Raw genomic sequence first — 22,099 nt, 5'->3', positions numbered from 1 at the left:
TCCATTTATAGAACAACGTGTATTGCTTTTTTTTTTTAAATCATATTTTATTTTAGAATACTATTTTACTTATAAAGTAACACAGAGACAATCTGTCATTCAGAACAGATAAGTTAAAGCCAGGGTTTACTTAATAAATGTTTCTAAACCAGCACAAGGGACAGTACTTCCACTCAATGCAAGGTGTCCCTTTTGCTGCTGGCTGATCTCTTTATTTTAAATGAAAGTACTTTGCCCCCCACCATACCCCTGCAGATGTAATCTTCTGTTGCGGGGGGAGGGGGGGTTAAAACAAACAGCTAAACCTGTTACAGGCATTCATCAAGAGTACCCACTATGTTTGCCCTTTCCTCTCTTTCCCCCCATTCATAGAAAATGTACTATAGCTCCTATCGGACTTTTTATTCATCAGCCCATCGCCCATTCATAGTAAGGTGGGGTGGAAGATGAGGAGACAGAGGATTTCCAACAGCATAAAGGATGCTTCACATTAAATGTAAGTACCGTTCCTTGTGCTGATTTTGTAAAAAAAATAAAATGAAACTTGGGCTTTAGCTTATCTGTTGTGCATTAACCTCCCTGGCGGTATGATTCTGTCTGGAATTACGTACCAAAAGCGGTACAATTATTTGCAAGGATATTTGGCATTTAATACTGTAGGCCTGTAATTCTTAGGAATAACTCACTTAAATCTGACCAAACAAGAATCTAATAGGCATCTGGGGTATGACATTGTTTTAAAAACAAAATTATAAATTATAATATAATAAATAATTTTAAATAATTATAACAAATAATAATATAATTCTAATAAAAATTATTCAATAATGTAATCAAATCAAAATCACTGAAATTTTCTTAGTTGCAAAATTGTCGCTGTCATTATTTTTTTATTTTTTATGACGAATTTCCCCACAAATCGCTATCGCACAATTCTGCAAGTGATTATAATTTATTATCGCTGTTTTCTAGCTGATCTAAAACCATTTTTGACATAAAGGGACACTTTTGGTTGCTATGGACAATCTACAGTTTGCAGGGAGAAAGAACCGTTTTTATTATATAAAATGACATGCAGAACACTGGACAGACCACTAGGGACAAGGGGGGTGTGTTTTTTTTACATACAGTACTGTAATCTATAAGATTACAGTATACTGTATGTAATGTGTTTACGTTTTTGAATTTGGCGCTGATCTCCGCTCCCGTGCGTCGTAACGTCGCAGAGAACGGAGATTGGCGGCACAGGAGGACGCTGTGTGAATCGAGCGAGCACCCGCTCGCTCACACAGCGCGGTGGCATCGCTGGATCCAGGACAAGGTAAGCCAGCGCACGCTGCAGGCTCTGCATATCTACCCCGAGCGTGACTCGGGGATACCGATCGCACCCTAAAGAACCCACCCCGAGTCACGCTCGGGGATACCGCCAGGCAGGTTAAAGATTGTCTCTATGGGCCAGATTCACAAATGAGATACGACAGCGTATCTCCTGATACGCCGTCGTATCTCTGTTTCTATCTCTGTTTCTATCTATGCGACTGATTCATAGAATAAGTTACGCATAGATAGCCATAAGATCCGACAGGTGTAATTGTTTTACACTGTCGGATCTTAAGATGCAATACCGCGGCCGCCGCTGGGGGGAGTTTGCGTCGTAAACCAGCGTCTTGTATGCAAATTAGGAGCTACGGCAATCCCCGACGGTTTTTCGCGCTCGCTACGTCGCCGCTAGTCTAGTTTCCCGTCGCAAAGTTAGTAATTTTTTTGTGCCTTAACTTTACACAGCAATCGTATTGCTGTGTAAAGTATGGCCGTCGTTCCAGTGTCAAAATTTAAAAAATAACGTCGTTTGCGTAAGCCGTCCGGGAATACGGAATTACGCTACGCGCGTTGCCGTTCAAAAAAATGACGTCACTTCGCGCAAAGCACGGCGGGAGTTCGGAAACGGAGCATGCGCGGTAGGTCCGGCGCGGGAGCGCGCCTAATTTAAATGGCACACGCCCATTTGAATTGGCCCGCCTTGCGCCGGAGGCCGCCGGCGTAGGTTTTCATCGCAAGTGCTTGGTGAATCAGACACTTGCGATGAAAAATTGCGGCGGTGTAACGTATCTAGGATACGTTACGCTGCCGCGATTCTACGTGAATCTGCCCCTATGTTACTAGATAAGTGAAAAAGTTTCCATTCAACACATCTGTCCATTGGGACAATATGGCCTCAAATTTGCACATTACAATACACAATAAAGCCTCGTACACACGGTTGGACCTTTGTCCGACCAAAATCACTTAGGAATTCCGATGGAATTCCATTGGAGTAAAACAGAACATGTTCTCTATCTAAACTCGGACGGAATTCATCGGAATTTCCGATGGAAATAATCCGATGGGGCATACACACAGTCGGAATTTCCAATGGAAAAAGTCCGTCTGACTTTTTGCATCGGAAATTCCGATCATGTGTACAGGGCATATATTTTAAGGCCTTTGTTGGGAAGTCTCAATGTCTTTTTTTTTTTCTTAAAAATCGAAATGCTATTACTTTCAATTTATACTCACTACCCGTCAGATGAACACACTAGTGGAACACAAAGGACATGCACACACAAATGTAAATATGAGCTAGGGACATTTTATTTAGAAACCATTTAATCTACCAGTATGGTAGAACCATTGAAGGGGTTTAAAGCCAAACAACAGTCAAACCGTTAAAACATTTTGAATATGGTTAAACTTTCTGCCACCCTTTTGTCTCTGGCTGCAACCCCTTTGGGAAGATTATCCCTCACTTTCTGACCCTTTAACACCCATAGGGGTCCATTCACACCTGTGAATGCATCCTACCTGCGATTACCTACAAGAACCCAAGCAAGGGTTCCCGCAATTAGCTGTGAGTAAGCAGCCCCAATTGAAAGCAATGGGAGGTTGTTGACTCTCGAAGATAATTACTCCCACTTGAATGTATTCTTTTAAGCAGTGATCACATGTGAGCGATCGGCCCTGGATGCAGGCACTCACATGTGATTGCTGCATGAGTGATTACATGTGAGTGGGCATGATCGGCTGAGAGAACTGCCAGCCTCCCATTGTTTTTAATTGGGTTGCCTACTTGCAGCTATTTGTGTGAACCCATGCTGGGGTTCTTGCATGTGTAGAGCTCAGTGGCAGCCGGTGCTCCATTTTTGGGGGGGCAGAAAACGAACCACCCGCCCCCATACGGTCGATCGATTGATCAAACCCCCTACCCCTCCGTCGGTCAGTGGATTGGTGATCAAACCATCCTGCCGCTCATCCACCAGTACCACACTTACCCCATTCAGTTTGTGGGCAGCTTCAGCGGCTTCCCCCTGTGTCTCCTCTGCAGCTTCTCCCCTGCTTCTGCTCCTGACCAATACGGTCGCTTCTTCTCTAGGCCAATCAGGTCTTAAGACCCGCTTCCTGATTGGCCAGGAGGAGAAGCAGGTGCGCCCGGAGCCCACCCTTTTTTAAGCCAATTAGAGCCTCGGGCTCTAATCATGTGCTTCAAAAAATAAAATATAAATCCCATTGAAATCCATGCGTCTGGTGCCCTGCATTTAAATTAGGGTCCGGGGATTAGGGGGGCGGCGCCCCTGAACCCCTAATGGAACCGCTGCATATCTTAAAATGGTACACTTTGCTCACCCAGCACTTACTGACACATCCTGAGGCTAAGCTTAGCCTAAAAGGAGAGTGGATTAGCAAGTGTATATATATATATATATACAAACAATTAATAAGAAAATAATGTTACTCTGAGAGATATGGTTAACCCCCTTGGCGGTATTCCCGAGTCTGACTCGGGGTGAGATTTTCATACCAAAAGCGGTAACCCCGAGTCAGACTCAGGCTTGCCTCGCTGCAGCAGCAGACAAAGTTACTTACCTTGTCCCTGGATCCAGCGATGCCACCGCGCTGTGTGAGCGAGCGGGACCTCGCTCGATTCACAGTGTCCTCCTGTGCCGCTGATCTCTGTTCCCTGCGACGTTACGACGCACGGGAGTGGAGAACGGCGCCAAATTCTAAAACGTAAACAAACACTATACATACAGTATACTGTAATCTTATAGATTACAGTACTGTATGTAAAAAATACACACACCCCTTGTCCCTAGTGGTCTGCCCAGTGCCCTACATGTACTTTTATATAATAAAAATGGTTCTTTCTCCCTGCAAACTGTAGATTGTCCATAGCAACCAAAAGTGTCCCTTTATGTCAAAAATGGTTTTGGAGCAGCTAGAAAACGGCGATAATAAATTATAATCACTTGCAGAATTGTGCGATAGCGATTTGTGGGGAAATTCGTCATAAAAAAATAAAAGTAATGACAGCGACAATTCTGCAACTGAGCAAATTTCAGTGATTTTGAGTTGATTACATTATTGAATAATTTTTATTAGAATTATATTATTATTTGTTATAATTATTTATTATATTATAATTTATAATTTTGTTTTTAAAAAAAATTTCATACCCGGGATGCCTACTAGCCTCTTGTTTGGTCAGATTTAAGTGAGTTATTCCTAAAAATTACAGACCTACAGTATAAAACGCCAAATTTCCTTGCAAATAATGGTACCGCTTTCAGCATCTTTTTTCTGAAAGAATCATACCGCCAGGGAGGTTAAACAACTGGAGTATTCTGTCTAGCAGTAATTAACAGAACTGAACTGCATTAATCTAACAGCAGTATATAAAGACAGTCCTAACTTGCTATACCAGTTCCCATTTTGTCACACTGGCCAGAAAATAATGAAAAGAGAACATTGGCCGGCAAAGTTTGGTCCCTTGAAGGAAGCACAACAGTTCCCAGTAGACAACAGATTAGATTGTGCAATATTAGTATTTTACCAGACTCAGGGCATCCTCTTCTGGGTCTGCAGATATGTGCCATGGATGAACGAGTTTGGGGTGGAGGAACTTGACTGGCCTGCACAGAGTCTTGACCTCAACCCGATAGAACACCTTTGTTATGAATTAGAGCTGAGGCTGTGCATGGTAGCCAATCATCTTTTAACTTCAGCTTGTTTAATTACGCTTTTACAAAACAAATGGAAGCTGATTGGTTTCTATACAGAGCTGCACCAGATTTTTCACTTTCCAGTTTTAGTAAATCAACCCTAATGATAAATATTTTATTTCTGTAACACTGCCAATTTTCAAGTTCACATAATATGAAAGCTTCTTTGTCAGGTTTCTTCCAGAATCACCGCGATGGCTTCTAGCTAAAGGGAAAGTAAAAAAGGCCAAAAAACTCCTCCAGAAAGCAGCAGTTATGAATAAACGGGAACTATCTGAGGAATTGTTTAATCAAGTGAGTATCCTTACATTAATCAGGCTTTTAATGCCAGTAATAATTACCCTGTAACAGCAACTGGTATTAACTGGCAAATTACTCTTATTAGACATGTGCACAGAAAAAAAAAAATTTGTTCTGTTTCGTATCGTTCCGTAGGTTCGTTTTCGTTCGCTTTTCGTAAGACGCCCGTTTTCCTGTTCGTTCCCGTTTGTTTTCCGTACGACGAGATTTTTTTGTATTCCAATCGTTTCGTATTTTCGTTACCGTTTTATTTTCGTACATGCGGGATGGTTCGTTATTCTGTTTAATTCACGTTCGTTACTTGTTAGACAATAATTTTCGTGAATTTTCATCAGTGATTTGCATTCTGTGTTTTGGATTCCTTTTTCTGTTCGTGTTTTCGGTCGTGTGTTCATGTGACATCTATGACAATTTGTTGTGGATGTCATGCGGGCATGCGACTGAAAATACGAACAGAAAAAGGATTTTCGTCATTTTGTACTTTCGTAAATATATCGCGGGATTTGCGGCACTTTCAACACGCGGCTCATCCATATTAACTATTGTTAAGCCCCCATACACTTGGTCAGACTTTTTTAACAACAAACATAAAAACGATCGTTTTCCGTTCGTTCTCAGAAAATTTGTTCGTTTTTAAACTCCATCAGAAAACCATTTTTGGGTTCAAAAGTCTGGCCAACTGATCTCCCTTCAGATGAAAATCCACAGAAAAGTTTATTTGGCTTTACTGTACTACTCAGCACAAAAGAGAAGCTGCTTTACTAACTACACTCACTGCCCATTAAAAAAAAAACGAAAATTACATCTGTGGCAAGGGATTTGCATTCTGTGTTTTGGGTCCTTTTTCTTTTGGTGTTTTCGGTCGTGTGTTCGTGTGACATCTGTGGCAAAAGATTTGCATTCTGTTGAATCCAAAATACGAACAGAAAAAAGGAATTCAAAATACAGGGTGCGGGTCATTTGTTGTGGATGTCATATGAGCATACGACTGAGGGTGTGAACAGAGAAGGGATTCAAACAAGATACAGAGTGCAAATCTTTTGTTGTGGATGTCGTGTGAACATACGGCTGAGGATACGAGCAGAGAGGGGATTCAAACAGGATACAGAATGCAAATCTTTTGTTATAGATATAATTTTCGTTCTTTTGCCGTTTTCGTTTTGTCGTATTTTCGTCGGATCGTTCGTTCGTATTTGCGGTTGTTCGTTATGCGGGTCATTCGTAATCCCGTCGTTTTCGTATTTTGGTGCTTTAATTTTTTCGTATGTACACATTATTCTGCGGGTACGAAAATGAACATTTTCGTACGAAAATAACATTCGTACGAACAGGAATGCACATATCTAACTCTTATCACTTGATCAAGAAGGATGGCTAAAACATGTATTTATTGTAAAATGTGGCTTCCTCTAGCCCGTACAGTGCCTATATACAGTATGTGGCCATAGAATTGAAAGTTCCACAGGAAACTGCCACCCACAAATCGCTTCTTGGAGATTCAAGTGAGCAAACAATTTATATTTGGGAGCAATATTATTTAAAATACTTGTTAGATTAGCATTACATCAGTTTAAAAGTAATTTCCATTATAATTGTACTTGTTATGCTACTTTGATGCAGGAAACAATTGAAACTGTGGGTGGTAGATTGCTGTGGACATGGAAAGTGGAACTAAAGTCTGCAATACTTACCTGCCCTCTAGTGATGCAATCTTTCTCACTGACACTTCCATCTTCACCCAATCCTCCAGGTTTGAAGTCCTGGACTGTCTTGATTGGCACACTGGGGTTGCTTAGTACCGGTACAAAATCATACTAAGATTGTACACTGAACTACTCATGATGGTGACTGTTGCAATCCTGGAGGGGAAAATTTGGCAGGAAATTCTGTCATAATGTGCATTAATGCTGTGCATACTTAAACATTATTACAAAACCTCTAAGCACCAGCAGTGAAATTTACATTCACTTTACAAAATTACAGCTTTTTTAGTTCCTCTTTAAGGAATTACAGCCTTTTCTTCTAGGGATGCATGTGCACTGTTAACATGTATTCTCTCCCTGTTAGAGCGGACCAGTTTTACCCCTGATGTAGTCTCACCAAACTCTAATCTAAGCTCAGGTTTGACATCTGTCAGCCTGTCTGTGCTGATAAAGGAGGGTAGAACTCAGGGCTGGACTGGGACAAAAATTTGGCACTGCATTTCATCCAGACTGGCCCACTTTGACAGGTCTCTCCCATGGCGGCCGGACAAATCCCGCACCCCCCCCCTCGGCCACCCAAGCCCCCTCCCCCTTCACTAGCCATTATACTTTATTCAAGTAGAACGGCTGGTACTGGTACTCTTATAGGCAGTACCAGTGGGGAAGCTAGACATTATTTCACCCGGGGCAAAGAATCAGTTCGGTGCCCCCCCTTATGGGACAAGATTAGGCAGAAGTGAGAAACTCACCCAGGCCATAGCTGTTGAGTCAGCTGTCTGTCCCCTCCCCTATGCTCCTCTGTTGTCCCCCCTGCTCCTCCCCCTGCTTCTCTGCTCCCCCCAGTTGAGCGCTGTGGGGAGGGAGAGGAGGTGATCGCTGCGGGAAGGGAGAGACATAGGAGCAGAGGGGGGTGGCGGTCTGCTGTCACTGAAGCCGGCCCACTGAGTCATCGGCCCACCGGGAAACTCCCTGTAGTCCCAATGGCCAGTCCATCCCTGGTAGAACTGTCAAAGCCTTTTCACGTAATCCTGATGGCACCTTTGCTATTTGATTGTTGTCTGAGAGTTTGATATTACCACCATACACAGACAGGAGATAAGATGGCCTTACCACCTGACATTCAGGTGGAGAATGAATAATAAAAAAATGATATAAAATAGTGCTTAAAGATGCACTTTGTAAAGCAGACCTTCCATGGAAATGGAAGGTCTGCTTTATTGGCAGTACCCTACTCTGAAAAATAAATATTTGAAAAAAAAGGAAAACTTCTGAAGCTTATTGGAGTTGTGGGTGATGCTTTCGGGGGGTGAACTTTATTGATTTCTGGGTGCTCGCAATCCTGCAGTAATGCAGTCCTGTAATGAAGTTGTAATGAATTCATTTTTTTAAATACTTTTTGAAGATTATTTCAGAGCTAATTAGGTTTTGGTAGTGAGTGCCTACCATTAAAGTGGACCCTCTATTTCTTATGGAAAGTCCGCAATAACAATTGGAGGGGGGGTTCGGAATAAAACAAATGCCCATTGATGACTGGCTCTCTTTTAAAAATAAATATACTTTTGTGTTGTTATAATTCCCCCCCCCCACTTGGTGTGTTTTAAGGCCCGTACACATGATACAAAAATCGGAAGTAAAATCGTGTTCGACGAACGTTCTGATGATTTCCGAATCGTTAGTATGGTGCTTTTAACAGCCGACTCCGTTTTTTCTTCAGACAAAAGCTGGATGTACAGACTATAAAAATGTTGTCGTACGTCGAACTCAACGTCCAATTTTTGCAAGATATTATAAAAATAATATGTACAAAATAAGAGTTGGAAGCAGTAGTTTCCTTGGGTTTCACAATATGAGTAAAAACATTGGGGGAATGCTGGGAAGGGGTAGCATAAAGGATTATTATTACAATTATATTATATAGCTATCTTTTAATGGAATAAGGAGATGAAAGAAGGGCACTTGTTACATTAGCAGTAGCAAGAAAAACGTACAGGACCAGGACACTTTGCTGGAGAGGTGAAAAAACATTAGATTCTCAAAACAGTTAACTTTCTCTTTTTATTTAAAGTTACAAGAAGAAAAACAGGCTACATCTGGAAACATGATAGATCTTTTTAGGATCCCAAATCTGAGAAAAGTAACTCTGATTATGTGTTTGATATGGTAAGTCTTGGAGGTGAAAATAGGTAATAAACACCTAGAAAAAAATTAAAGTTGGATTGATGAATGTGCTTTCGTTGGTTGTGAATGTGCATTGCACACATTTTCACATTATTGAGGAATACATCTGTCTTTTCTTGAGCCTACACAGGAATCAAATATTTAATAAAATTGGGGTGTTAGAAAAGTTATTTAAATTTTTTTTAGAGTAAAAGTCCCTTTGATATTATTGTTTAGTGTCTTTTTAAGGAAAATATTTACTTTGAGAAATATGAAGGTTGCCATTGCTGATGACTCCTGAAAATGCAACCGATCCAACAGATTCCATACCATCCAAGCCACTGATCCAACACTAGTATGCAGATCAGAAGTCCTAAATGTACTCTGAATCGACATACGTTTCTGGGTCTTTGATTCAGAAAATATAGAAACCAAGCAACCAGGTCAGCATTGACAGCTTTGATTTTTCTCTCAGTAGAGACTTTCTTCAAGATGGTAATGCCCGGGATTTGTGAGATTTAGCAGTTTTGTTAATTTGTTTCTGATCTTTATTTTTGTTTTGTGCTCTAACCAAAAAGAAAGGTTGATTGTTTAATTAGGAAATCTCAGAATTTGCTGGTCTATTTAAAGTGCAGTAGTATGGCTATACCATACTGAAAAGTGCAGAGACGTGATCTGGCATAGTATAAGGGGGTCATCTATTTGCACTTGTTACAGTGTTATCAGTTATTCAGATTCTTAGATTGCAAATGTGAAGACCAGTAAAATCTGACTTGGTTCTCACATCATTGATAAGCTGAGTGGGGGATCAAATGACCTGTCTTTCTCTTTTACAACAGAACTATCAGCCAAATTATTATTTTTTTACTAAGTATAGAGTGAGTGTCACTGGAACAGGAAAACAGCCTTATGCCATGTACACACGATCGGACATTCCGACAACAAAACCGTGGATTCTTTTCCGACGGATGTTGGCTCAAACTTGTCTTGCGTACATGCAGTCACACAAATGTTGTCGGAAATTCTGAATGTTAAGAACGCAGTGACGTACAACACGCCCGATGAGCCAAGAAAAATTAAGTTTAATAGGCAGTGCAGCTCTTCTGCTTAAATCCGAGCATGTGTGGATTTTTGTGTGTCGGAATTGGCTACACACAATCGGAATTTCTGACAAAAACGTTTGTTATCAGAAAAATTGAGAACCAGCTCTCAAACATTTGTTGTCAGAAATTCTGACCGTGTGTACGTGGCATAAGTCTACTTTAAAAATGTTTTCCTGTCGTACTTGTTCCTATTCTATAGATGTCCCACCACTTCCCATCCCTCTGTCAACAAGACAGGAAGAAAGGGGAAATGTCTCCAATTGTGGTCACAGTCAGTAACAAAACTGTAACCGACTATCTAACCCAGCATTTAAACACTAGGTACAGGAGTCAGACTATAGTAAAATGGGAACAAAAAGAAGAAAAAGAAAGGCGCACCAGCCTAGTGTATTACCGTTTGACAGTTTAATAAATAGGTAAGATAAAATAAAACTACTCACAAATGAGATAGTATAAAAGGCTTGTCAACAACGGTATGATGATGAATATCCCTCGAGCCACAATCCCGGATAGGGGGGAAAGAGGTATGTCACTGCCAGCTGATGCGTTTCAAGGCAGCAGAGGCCTCTTCATCAGAGCTCAGCAGTACAGGCCCTTCCATAAGCATCCCCTAGATATACCTACACATATGCACTGACCACGCCTATCTCTAGCCCAGGGAGACCTCCCAGGGGACACCACGACTCCTCCCACCCAATGATGGGCAGTTCCGGGTCTTACAAAACGACAATAAGTGAAAAATGACAGCAATAACAGAACAATGGAAGGACAAGAGATAAATGAATAAAAATGAAAATGAGAAGAAATAAATACAAATAGACAAATGAATAAATAACAATACAAATACACATACTAAAATAGGAGAGGCTGAGATGGGATCTCAGCCTCTCCTATTTTAGTATGTGTATTTGTATTGTTATTTATTGGTGCGCCTTTCTTTTTCTTCTTTTTGTTCTCTGCTAGGATGTTCCCCGTCCCTGAAGGGCAGCAAGGCCTTTGTTACCAGTTTTGATTTTGTGGAAATTCCCATGTGGAAATAGTGACTAACTGTCGGACAACCCACCCGTGCGCAGGAGCTTGCGTGTCTTTTGTGCATAGTAAAATGGGCTTAAATTATTATTTTTTGCATGACCGCATCTGGCATTTACACAGGGAGGAAAGAGCAATGGGGTCCTATTTATTTCAAGATAATAAAAAAACAAAAACGTAATCTTTGGTTGCACTTGTTATTTTCTGTTTTCCTTGTGCACATTTGATGGCATATTTATTAAAAGTGTATGTATGTTATAACCCTATGTTTGTGGGGAAAGGTCCCACCTGTATTTACAAATCTGCTTTCAGGTTTGTGAACAGTCTGGTCTATTATGGTCTAAGTCTCAGTGTTGGGAGTTTTGGGCTGGACATTTATGTCACCCAGCTCATATTTGGAGCAGTAGAAGTTCCAGCTCGGATTGGAGCCATATTCATGGTGGAGTATTTTGGAAGGAAACCAAGCCAGGCAGCTTGTCTCTTGCTTGGAGGAGTTGTCTGCCTTATTGTTACTGCAATACCAAACGGTAAGACCTGCAATATTGTCGAGCATCAAGTTAAATTGTCTTGGGACAGTCCATCTTTGAAAGCCAAAGAAATTAGTTTTCTCGAAGAAATGCCAACAAAATTCTAGCACCCTGATGCCACTATCTAACTTTTCCAGAAATCCCATGCCCTTTCTACAAGCAATGTTTTATGCTAAACTTTACATGGGGCCCACCTATGCCATAAATGTATAACACATTTGTTTACACCTTGTAATCAATGCTTTGGAGTAGAACAATGCTTGTATAGTGACCATTATTTTTTATTTTTTTTTCAAATCCTCATTAGATTGGGGATTTGTTGACCTGTTTTAGTTTGCATAATAATCTCTCCTCACTTGTTTATCATTTTCCTTTTTAGAGTTTTCTATCGTAATAACAGTGTTGGCCGTAATTGGAAAATTTGCAACAGCGTCTTCCTATTCAATTTGTTATATTTATGCCGCTGAGGTATTCCCCACTGTTATCAGGTGAGATCCTTTAAATTTTTCCATGTCTGTCACTTTCTTTGAGTGTATTTACATTGAGTAGTCTTGGGTTAGTTGAGCACTACTGTAAGTGACTCTTGCAGTTTGATTTTTCCCAACCCTTGGTGTGTTTTTAGTGCATTAGGCACAACTCTTCAGTCTATCTGCCAGTATTATTGGTCTCCAGTGGGCAGTAGTCTCCAAACTGCAGCCCGGGGGCAGATGTGGCCCTTTGCCTGCTCTTGAGGCACTGTCACTGACACTAACAAACAAGCACAGTTCCTCCCAATGACACCATCAATGGGGCCTTATGACACCAATTATGGCGCATAATTCCTCCCAATGACACAAAATACAGGGTATTGTTTACTCCAGCTGATGCTGGGACATTTTCTACTCCTGATGGCCCTCCTAATTTTTTAATGAGAAATCCAGATAGATTTTTATCTTCTGTGTGCCTTTTCTCTATAAATGAGTTTAGGCTGACAATGGTATATTTGTTTAAAAGAAGATCTTAGCCTGTTGAGGCAGTGCCAGAAATGTGGGAAGATGTCCTTGTTGGGATTCTGAACAGAATTCAATTCTAAATCAAAATGATTTTGAGGCTATTCATTATGGTGAAGCAAAGAGCTACTGTATGTAACATGCCACACAAACCACTCACAGCTTAACCAGTTAAAGGAGAAGTACAGCCAAAGCTGGTTTGGCTGTACTTCTCCTGTGGATCACAGCAGTGCAGTTCGTTTTGTACTCCTGTGACCTGTTTTCAGCAGAGAGCAGGTTGAAGTCTGCTCTCTGCTGACGTCACAGCAGTCTGTCCAGGCTCCACGTCATCACGACCATGGAGTCGGGATCCGCCAGATCCCTGGACCGACACCTGGCTCAACCTCTCAGCATGCCATTGAGAGCCTGAGCCGACTGCCCCCAAAAGGATAAAACACCAGGAAATGTTCATGCATTGCTGATATACACTAAATATGTTTTATTTTTTCCTCAGAAATACACTCTAAGGTGCCTACAGGCACCATCTGGCTGTGAACAGACAATCCAGATGCCAAAACTTTTTTTAGGAAAAATTGTTGTACAAACAATCTCACAGGATGAATGTTTATGGAGAAGGGAACGCCTGAGCACTAGTTTCTCTCAAAGGGAATTTGGTTGACCAAATCCATACAAACTCATTGATTTGTCTCCCAAGAGTTCTCAGCCAGGAGATGCTAGGAGATGTCATGGCCTACGGGTGGCTGGGACAAATGTTCTAAATTCTAGACACATTTCCTTTTTTTGATTTATACCAAAATGTTCACAGTTATATAAAATTCATTACATTATACAAACATTCTATGTCCTATAAGTCAACTAGGGTCCATCATTGTTATATAGACTTTCATTATTCCTATCTTTCTTTCTCCTTCATTTTCCCAAAAGTTCAACATACATACAACTACTGTACTCTCATCCAAAACCCACAACCACAAAAACAAAAACAAAAAAACTGTTTATTTTCCTTCCCTCCTTTGCCTCCCCTTTAACTCCCCCCCCTTTGGGGTTATTCATTCATTCATATTTATAAATATTTTATTATTTTTATTGAGGACTGAAATCATTCCCATCTTTTCCATATTTCTGGCATTTGATTTTTTTTTTACCCTTCTTCCCTTATCTGTCTTTCTGTGTATTGTGTTTCGTTAATTTCACATATCCATTCAATTATAGTCTGACTCAGTCCCGATCCTGACTTCCCTGGGGCCCTAAGCAAAATGACATGTCACATTAAAGTTGAGAAGCAGGGGGGCGCTGCCAACAGTGACATGTCACATTAAAGATTAAAGTTGAGAAGCGGGGGGTGGGGGTGTTCTGCTGTCAGAAATTACATCTTACATTAAAATGAGAAAAGCGGGGGGTGCTGACTTCTTACCTCTTCTCCCATGCAGCCAGCGAGTTGAGAAGTGGGGTGAGGGGCTGAGAATGACTTCTCACCAGGCGGGGCCTCTAGTCATTTAGGGGGCCCTCCGCAGCTTTGCGGGACCCTAAGCGGCTTGCATAGTGAGCCTATAGGGCGTATCGGCCCTGGTCTGACTTTTTGTACTTCTCCATTTTCAAGCTATTATTGTTCTGGCTGCAGTTGTCATATGGTGGAGAATATCAGTCTTAATAGCTTTTATTGAGCCTGACATTATGGACATACTCTGTAAAAGTATTTTTGGATTATGGTATTCTGACACCAATGGTGAAAGTTTTTATTTTTTTTACAGACAAAATGGAGTGGGTCTTTGCTCTATGACATCCCGTGTTGCTGGAATAATTGCTCCCCTCATAAATCTTTTGGACCAGTATCATTCAGCTATTCCAATGGCTGTTTATGGCAGTGGCCCCATCATTGGAGGCCTTTCCTGTTTCTTTCTTCCAGAGACACGGAACAGAGACCTCCAGGACCATACACATGATGCCAATGGAGTGCCAAGGTACAGATATAATACTAGTATTATTTTTACATTATTTATAGATCTTTGTGTTTAAACATGATTACCAATGTGTTCTAGTGATTAAATAAAAACATTGTTTCTGTATATCATTACAAGGACTGCATTTTTTTTTACTGTTTATCTTCCTAAAATCTAACTGTCTGCTGAAAGTCAAATACTAGTTTCAGGCAAGTGTTACAACAACCTAAAACATGCACTCACTAAGTATATTCTATTTTAAAGATTTGATTCACCTCAAAGGTCAAGTTGTGTTTATATGTGGAGTCTGCTTGACAAGTCAGGTGACATTTTATATCTATTTGGGAAATAAACATTGAGGCATACTTCCTGTCTACTTCCTGTCTCATAATGTTTTCCTGTCTTGTTGAAAAAAATACAGATTATATTGATTCATTCAAATGGCAGTATAGAGACACCCTAAATCAAGGTTACAATAAATCACACATGCACGTAGTTATCAAAACGGTTACAAAATCATAATGTGTAAGGAATGTATGATTAAAATAACCTGGGCTTAGTGATTTCTGGTGAAAAGTTTGGTTAAATCGGACCATACAGTCTTGTTGTACAATTTCCTTTACATCTACCTATAGATTATGTAGACCAATGGCCTACCTGACTGGATACAAACTAAATGGATTGTTTAGGTATGCCCTCACATTATATACAGTAGCTTTTAAAAAAAAATCTAATCGAATTTAACACAACTCATGCAATCTGATTGTCATGCACAGTGGCATGAAAAAGTATGTGAACCCCCTGGAATTAACCGACTTTCTGCAGTTATTTGGAAACAAAACCCAGAACAAATTATGGATATGGGCTCGCCGCTCTACCCCTTCCTCACTTTGATTGGTGTGTATATCTCAAAGTCTTACTCGAGTGATGTTAGACTGAAAAAAACAGCTCCCAATTGTGCATGCTTATGGTTATCAGCTTAAAGTTGACTTTCTGGCTAAAATGAAACTACAGTAGGTCTTGAACAATAAAGAATAATTTTTGGATATCGTTTCTTTTTGTATTTTTTTATCTTTTTTGTTGTTCTCCAGCTGGACTTCCATTCTACTATCAGCACTACTTGCGTATGAGCAGTAGGAATCGGCGTGAAGCCTGAAGGCTTTACTGCCGGTTTCCCTTAGTTGCGATGCCAATGCCTGCACCCGAGCCGATGGATGAACTGGCTTCGGGTGGCTGACATCGTGGGATCCCTGGACAAGTAAGTGTCCTTATATTAAAATTCAGCAGCTACACTATTTGTAGCTGCTGACTTTTAAAAAAAATGTATTGGCTGGAACTCCTCTTTAACCACTTGCCGACTGCCTAACGTACATTTAAGTTGGCAGAATGGCACAGGCAGGCAAAGCAACGTACAGGTACGTTGCTTTGAATCTGCCACCTAGACGCGCGCTGCAAGCTCCGGGACTGTGCCTGTGGGACCTGCAGACTCAATGTCCGCTGGTGTCCCGTGTCACGGAGCGGCAGAACAGGGAGATGCCTATGTAAACAAGGCATTCCCCTGTTCTGCCTAGTGACGGGACACTGATCCACTGCTCTCTGTCATCGGGAGCAGTGATCAATGTCATGTCCCTCGTAGCCCAGCCCCCTCACAGTTAGAATCACTCCCTAGGACACACTTAACCCTTTCCTCGCCCCCTAGTGGTTAACCCCTTCCCTGCCAGTGTCATTTACACAGTAATCAGTGCAATTTTATAGCAGTGACTGCTGTATAAATGACATTGGTTCCAAAATACTGGCCGATGTGTCCGCCGCAATATCGCAGTCAAGATAAAAATCGTAGCTTGCCTCCATTACTAGTAAAAAAAAATGAATAATAAAAATGCCATAAAACGATCCCCTATTTTATAGACGCTATAACTTTTGCGCAAACCAATCTATATACGCTTATTGCAAATTTGTTGTCCAAGAATAACTGAACTAGCCGAAGTTAGAAGTTGATTGGCTACCATGCACAGCTGCACCAGATTTTGTACTCACTAGTTTTAGTAAATCAACCCCTATATCTTTTTCTGCTATTTGGGATTTAATAATAATAGCTACATCTAATTTACTATTTAGATAATTAGAAATTAATTCTAAGAATAAGAATCACCAGTGTAACCTAATAGTTTCATAAAATTATTTTTTTACTCATATTTTGCCAGAGGAATTCCTATACATTTTAGTACAATCAATGTATTTTATGCAATCTTTTTGAATATTTATTAAATCTTATTGAAAAATTACTTTGTAGATTAATTCTTTATGTCATATACTGAGTAGTCTATCCTATCTCAGTTACTGATGATGGACAAACATGGAAATATTTCATTCAAACTGTTGCTTTGGAATTTATTCTAAAGATACATCACATGTTAGCCTAAAGCAGGGCCTTATCTAAGTCTCCTTTACAGGGGTCCAATTTTTTATGCTGAGTACCTAAAAATGTATACAATCTGAATTACCTATATGCGCTGACCATACTTGTGTGCTAGGGTGTTCCCTCTTTTGAGCAGGAAATTATTCGAATGCTCTAAAACTCACCTTAAAAACTATATAATAACTTATTCTTATATATCATTTAGAACAGGGGCTTTTTGCTGAATACACACAGTAGCTCTTGTGGAGCTATAAATGTAAAAAGATCAATTTTTTTATCCTTCCACTATTTTTGGATAATCAATGGTACTTACAAATATTTTGACATGCCTTGAAGTTCCCACCTTGAAAAGACCTGTTCAGCCTTTGGGATAACTAGAATTCACTCCTTGCAATTTTATCATGTGTATCCAGATGGCTATGAATGAGCACATCTTTGATATTCCTCACACTTCAATGTATAATATAATGCTTATACAATTATTTTTGGTCTTTGTCTTCTAGGAAAATGTGTTAGTATTTTTAAAATCTTGCCAAATTGTTATGAATATGTGCCAATCACTTATTGTATCTTTCTAATTTTCTTTCCCTTTTCACTCTCATAAGAGATTCTCTGGTTTTATTTTGTACTTTCTCATATGCGATCTCTAAACATTTCTTCAGATACCCTCTCTCCAAAAATATGTCTGCCAAACTTTGGCTTCTTTCTTGAATTCATTGTTAAATAATTTAAGCTTGATCACAATGTTTGCCCTGTCAGTATCCCTCTCCCTTGGTTTCATTCATAAATGTCATGATTTCATTCATAATTTCAATTAAATTCATAATTCAACAATTCATAATCTGAATGGTGACTATACCAATGATGCAGACTATTCACTGATGTCAGTTTCCTGTAAATTACTGCAATTCTTCTTATTCTTTTGTCTTTCTATATAGTCAAATCCAAGAAATTGATAGATTCTTGATGGATTTCACTTGTAAAAAATATACCTATGTTATTTGATTGATTTGATTTATTGATTTTTGAGCTTAGTTAGGCGCCAAATGCCCACTGTGAAGTGAGCATCTAAGCGCCGCTGGTGAGATGTTACTTTGAATCAATCCCTGGTGAGGAAGAGAGAGGAAAGAGAAGAAAAGGTCGGTGAAAGGAAATGGTATCCAGCCCTTAGGGGAGCAAGAGGAAAGAGCCGTGGAATGTAAGAGAGAAAAAGAAAAAGGGGCAGTGGAGATACTAGAAGAGGGGTAGAAGACATCATAGATGTCTGAATAGTCAGGGCCGTTCCGGGATCATGGTTATTAGAGAGGCAAGTGGCCCCTTCAATGAGGGGGCGGACTGTGAAAGGGAAAATAAAAAAAATACATTTATCCATAAGCCTGGACGAACAGCTCCGTCTTCAGTTTTTTTCTGAAGAGGAGCAGGTTAGGTGTCATCCTAAGTTCCAAGGAGAGGGCATTCCACAGCATGGCACCCCTACTCTGGAGTCGTTTGCCTCCCATGGAAGAAAGTTTAGATGGAATAACTGTGGCTAAATGTTGGGTCTTGGATCTTAATAGGCGCGAGGGTTCATAGTGCACTGCCAAGCTGTGTAAATACTTGGGACCCTGTCCCCAGTATGCACGAAAGAAGATACAGAGCGTTTTAAAGATCACTCTCTGCTCGATAGGGAGCCAATGAAGTGATCTCCTGGCCAGGCTAATGTGATCTTGTCTTGCTAGACCAAGTACAAAGCGAGCAGTGTGGTTCTGAACCACCTGAAGCTTATGGGCCCATTTTTGCGGGGCACCCAATAGGAATACCTTTGCCCTGTCTAACCGGGAATGAATAAAAGCCTGGGCAAGTAGTGATCTGTTATTTTGCGTGAATAGATGTTTCGCTTTTCTGAGGAGCTTTAGATGGTAATTGGCATTCCGCAGGATGTTTCTAAAGTGGGGCACAAACGAGAGGGTGTCATCAATTATGACTCCTAGGTTTTTTACCTGCTTGGCTGGAATGGGTGCTGGTCCGAAAGATGGAGGCCAAGCAGCCAGCAATAGGGGGCTAGTAGGTCCAATTAAGCACTTAAGCCCCGGACCTTTAGGCAGCTAAATGCCCAGGCCAGGTTTTGCGATTCGGCACTGTGTCGATTTAACAGACAATTGCGCGGTCGTGCGACGTGGCTCCCAAACAAAATTGGCATCCTTTTTTCCCCACAAATAGAGCTTTCTTTTGGTGGTATTTGATCACCTCTGCGGTTTTTATTTTTTGCGCTATAAACAAAAATAAAGCGTCAATTTTGAAAAAAATGCAATATTTTTTACTTTTTGCTATAATAAATATCCCCCAAAAACATATATAAAAAAAAATTTCCCTCAGTTTAGGCCGATACGTATTCTTCGACCTATTTTTAGTAAAAAAAATCACAATAAGCGTTTATCAATTGGTTTGCGCAAAATTTATAGCGTTTACAAAATAGGGGATAGTTTTATTGCATTTTTATTAATTTTTTTTTTTTTACTACTAATGGACACTTCGGACAATTTTGACACATCTTTGGGACCATTGTCATTTTCACAGCAAAAAATGCATTTAAATTGCATTGTTTATTGTGAAAATGACAGTTGCAGTTTGGGAGTTAACCACAGGGGACGCTGTAGGAGTTAGGGTTCACCTAGTGTGTGTTTACAACTGTAGGGGGGTGTGGCTGTAGGACTGATGTCATCGATCGAGTCTCCCTTATATAAGGGATCACTCGATCGATACGCCGCCACAGTGAAGCACGGGGAAGCCGTGTTTACACACGGCTCTCCCCGTTCTTCAGCTCCGGGGAGCGATCGCGATGGAGCGGCTATAAACAAATAGCCGCGCCGTCGTCCCGGATCGCTCCCTGAGGGAACCCGACCGCCGCATGTAGCAGGGGGGGGGGGTCCCGATCGGACCCCCGACCCGCGGAAAGGCAAGGACGTACATGTACGCCCATTTGCCTGTACGTGCCATTCTGTGGACGTACATATACATGCGGCGGTCGGGAAGTGGTTAATAGAACTTCAGTTTTGGCTGCGTTCAGTCCAAGCTTATTGCCAGCCATCCAGTCTTTGCATTGATATAGGCCAACATTTATTAACCTTTTCCCTAGATTAATTCCATAAGATGAATACATCAACAACGTTTTTCCAACTTCATCATTAAAAACAACGTTGCCCACACACCATCGTTTTAAAAAAAATGATGAACAAAGCGTGGTGACGTACAACACGTACGATGGCACTCTAAAGGGGAAGTTCTATTCGCCTTTGGGCTGCTTTAGCTGATTCCGTGTTAGTAAAAGATGATTCGTGCTTTTCTGTCTGTTACAGCGTGATGAATGTGCTTACTCCATTATGAACGGTAGTTTTACCAGAACGAGCGTTCCCGTCTCATAACTTGCTTCTGAGCATGCACGGGTTTAAAACTTAATTTTAGCCCACACACGATCATTTTTTACAACCTGAAAAACAAATTTTTTTAAAACGACGTTAAAAAATGCAGCATGTTCGAATTTTTTTTTTGTCGTTTTTCAGAAGCCGAAAAAGGATGTGTAGCCCACACAAGATCATTTTAAATGACGTTTTTAAAAATGTCGTTTTTTTTAATGCCGAAAAACGATCGTGTGTACGCGGCATCACTTCCGATATTTCATCTTCTTTCTCTTTTTGCAGAGATTTAAAATCCACAGATTGGTAATCTTTTCTTGTCATGCACTTCTTTTTCAGTGCTAGTTTCGGAAATAAATTTACTTTATTCACCCATTCAAAAGAAATTAATATCTAAAGTTGGTATAAATAATAGATGTAGATAGTCAAAATAATAATTTTATGGTAATTTCTAAAGTTCTGGTCTCATATCATAAGATGAAAAATTGTATTGCATACATTTTTCCATATTTTCCCATATTTGAAGCTGAGTTGTCTTTTTTTCAGAAGCGAGAGCAAAAGAGGACAACATTTGATCAATGGACATCTTGAACTGAGCACAGAGCTAGAGCAGAAAAGTACACGCTTATAAGCTGCACCTAAAACAATTGACGCAGTGTAATCTGTAAGAACGCTAAAACTGGACTCATTTGCATCTTTATATTACTGTTTTTTTGTTTGCCATGCACTTCCATTTCCTTTAAATACCCATGAACAGATTAAAGAAAAGACATCGATTTTTATGGCCAATGCACATTAACACACGCTAAAGATGTAAACTAGCACCAATCAAAACAATGACAAACTTATGTTTGAGAGTATGTGCAATAAATAATATGAAAACCATGTTGAACTTTGTTGCTACCTCTAAATACCTCTCTTCACCTGAAACACCATCCTGCTTTACTTGGAAGTGAGCTTTTTTGGAACGTGATTGGCAGAAAGCTTATGATTGTGTCATATATAAATAATTTTGTTTCAACATGCTGTGTTCTCTGAAACACAGTGAGATTGGATATTCAGTGCCATAATCTTAAAATGGTTGTCTTTTCATACACTTAAAGTGGTTCTAAAGGGTAAAGTTTTTTTTACCTTAAAGCAGTGGTCAATAACCCTGTCCTCGGGGCCCACTAACAGGCCAGGTTTGCAAGATAACTGAAATACATCACAGGTGATATCATTTGCTGCTCAGTGATTGCAGTATTTTAGTCTGCATGGTAATACATAAAACCTGGCCTGTTAGTGGGCCCTGAAGACAGGGTTGATGACCACTGCCTTAAAGTATAACTATAGGCAAAACTTTTTTTCATTTTGGATAGAGTAAGGGAGGATTATAACCCCTGTCAGATTTGTGTTCCGCCATCTGTGTCCAATTGGGAAAATTCACTTAATTTCCTGTTTCATAGCCAAAACAGGAAGTAAAATGAAATTCTGCAAATTAAACTTGTGTCTACATTGGAAGATT

General features: G+C 40.3%; 1 protein-coding gene across 1 annotated transcript in view; it reads left to right on the top strand.

Moving 5' to 3' along the window:
* Positions 1 to 21,480, top strand: part of LOC120940121 (solute carrier family 22 member 13-like) — a 36,377-nt gene extending 14,897 nt beyond the window's left edge. Inside the window, exons 5-10 of the mRNA XM_040352778.1 lie at positions 5,210 to 5,330; positions 9,105 to 9,199; positions 11,641 to 11,855; positions 12,235 to 12,343; positions 14,596 to 14,805; positions 21,142 to 21,480. Of these exons, the coding sequence (XP_040208712.1) occupies positions 5,210 to 5,330; positions 9,105 to 9,199; positions 11,641 to 11,855; positions 12,235 to 12,343; positions 14,596 to 14,805; positions 21,142 to 21,226 (835 nt within the window). The 3' untranslated portion in view covers positions 21,227 to 21,480. The remainder of the gene's footprint in view (positions 1 to 5,209; positions 5,331 to 9,104; positions 9,200 to 11,640; positions 11,856 to 12,234; positions 12,344 to 14,595; positions 14,806 to 21,141) is intronic.
* Positions 21,481 to 22,099: the final 619 nt, after the last annotated feature.

The sequence above is a fragment of the Rana temporaria genome, chromosome 5, assembly GCF_905171775.1.
Source record: "Rana temporaria chromosome 5, aRanTem1.1, whole genome shotgun sequence".
NCBI classification, from domain to species: domain Eukaryota; kingdom Metazoa; phylum Chordata; class Amphibia; order Anura; family Ranidae; genus Rana; species Rana temporaria.
This window is presented reverse-complemented; position numbering and strand designations above follow the sequence as displayed.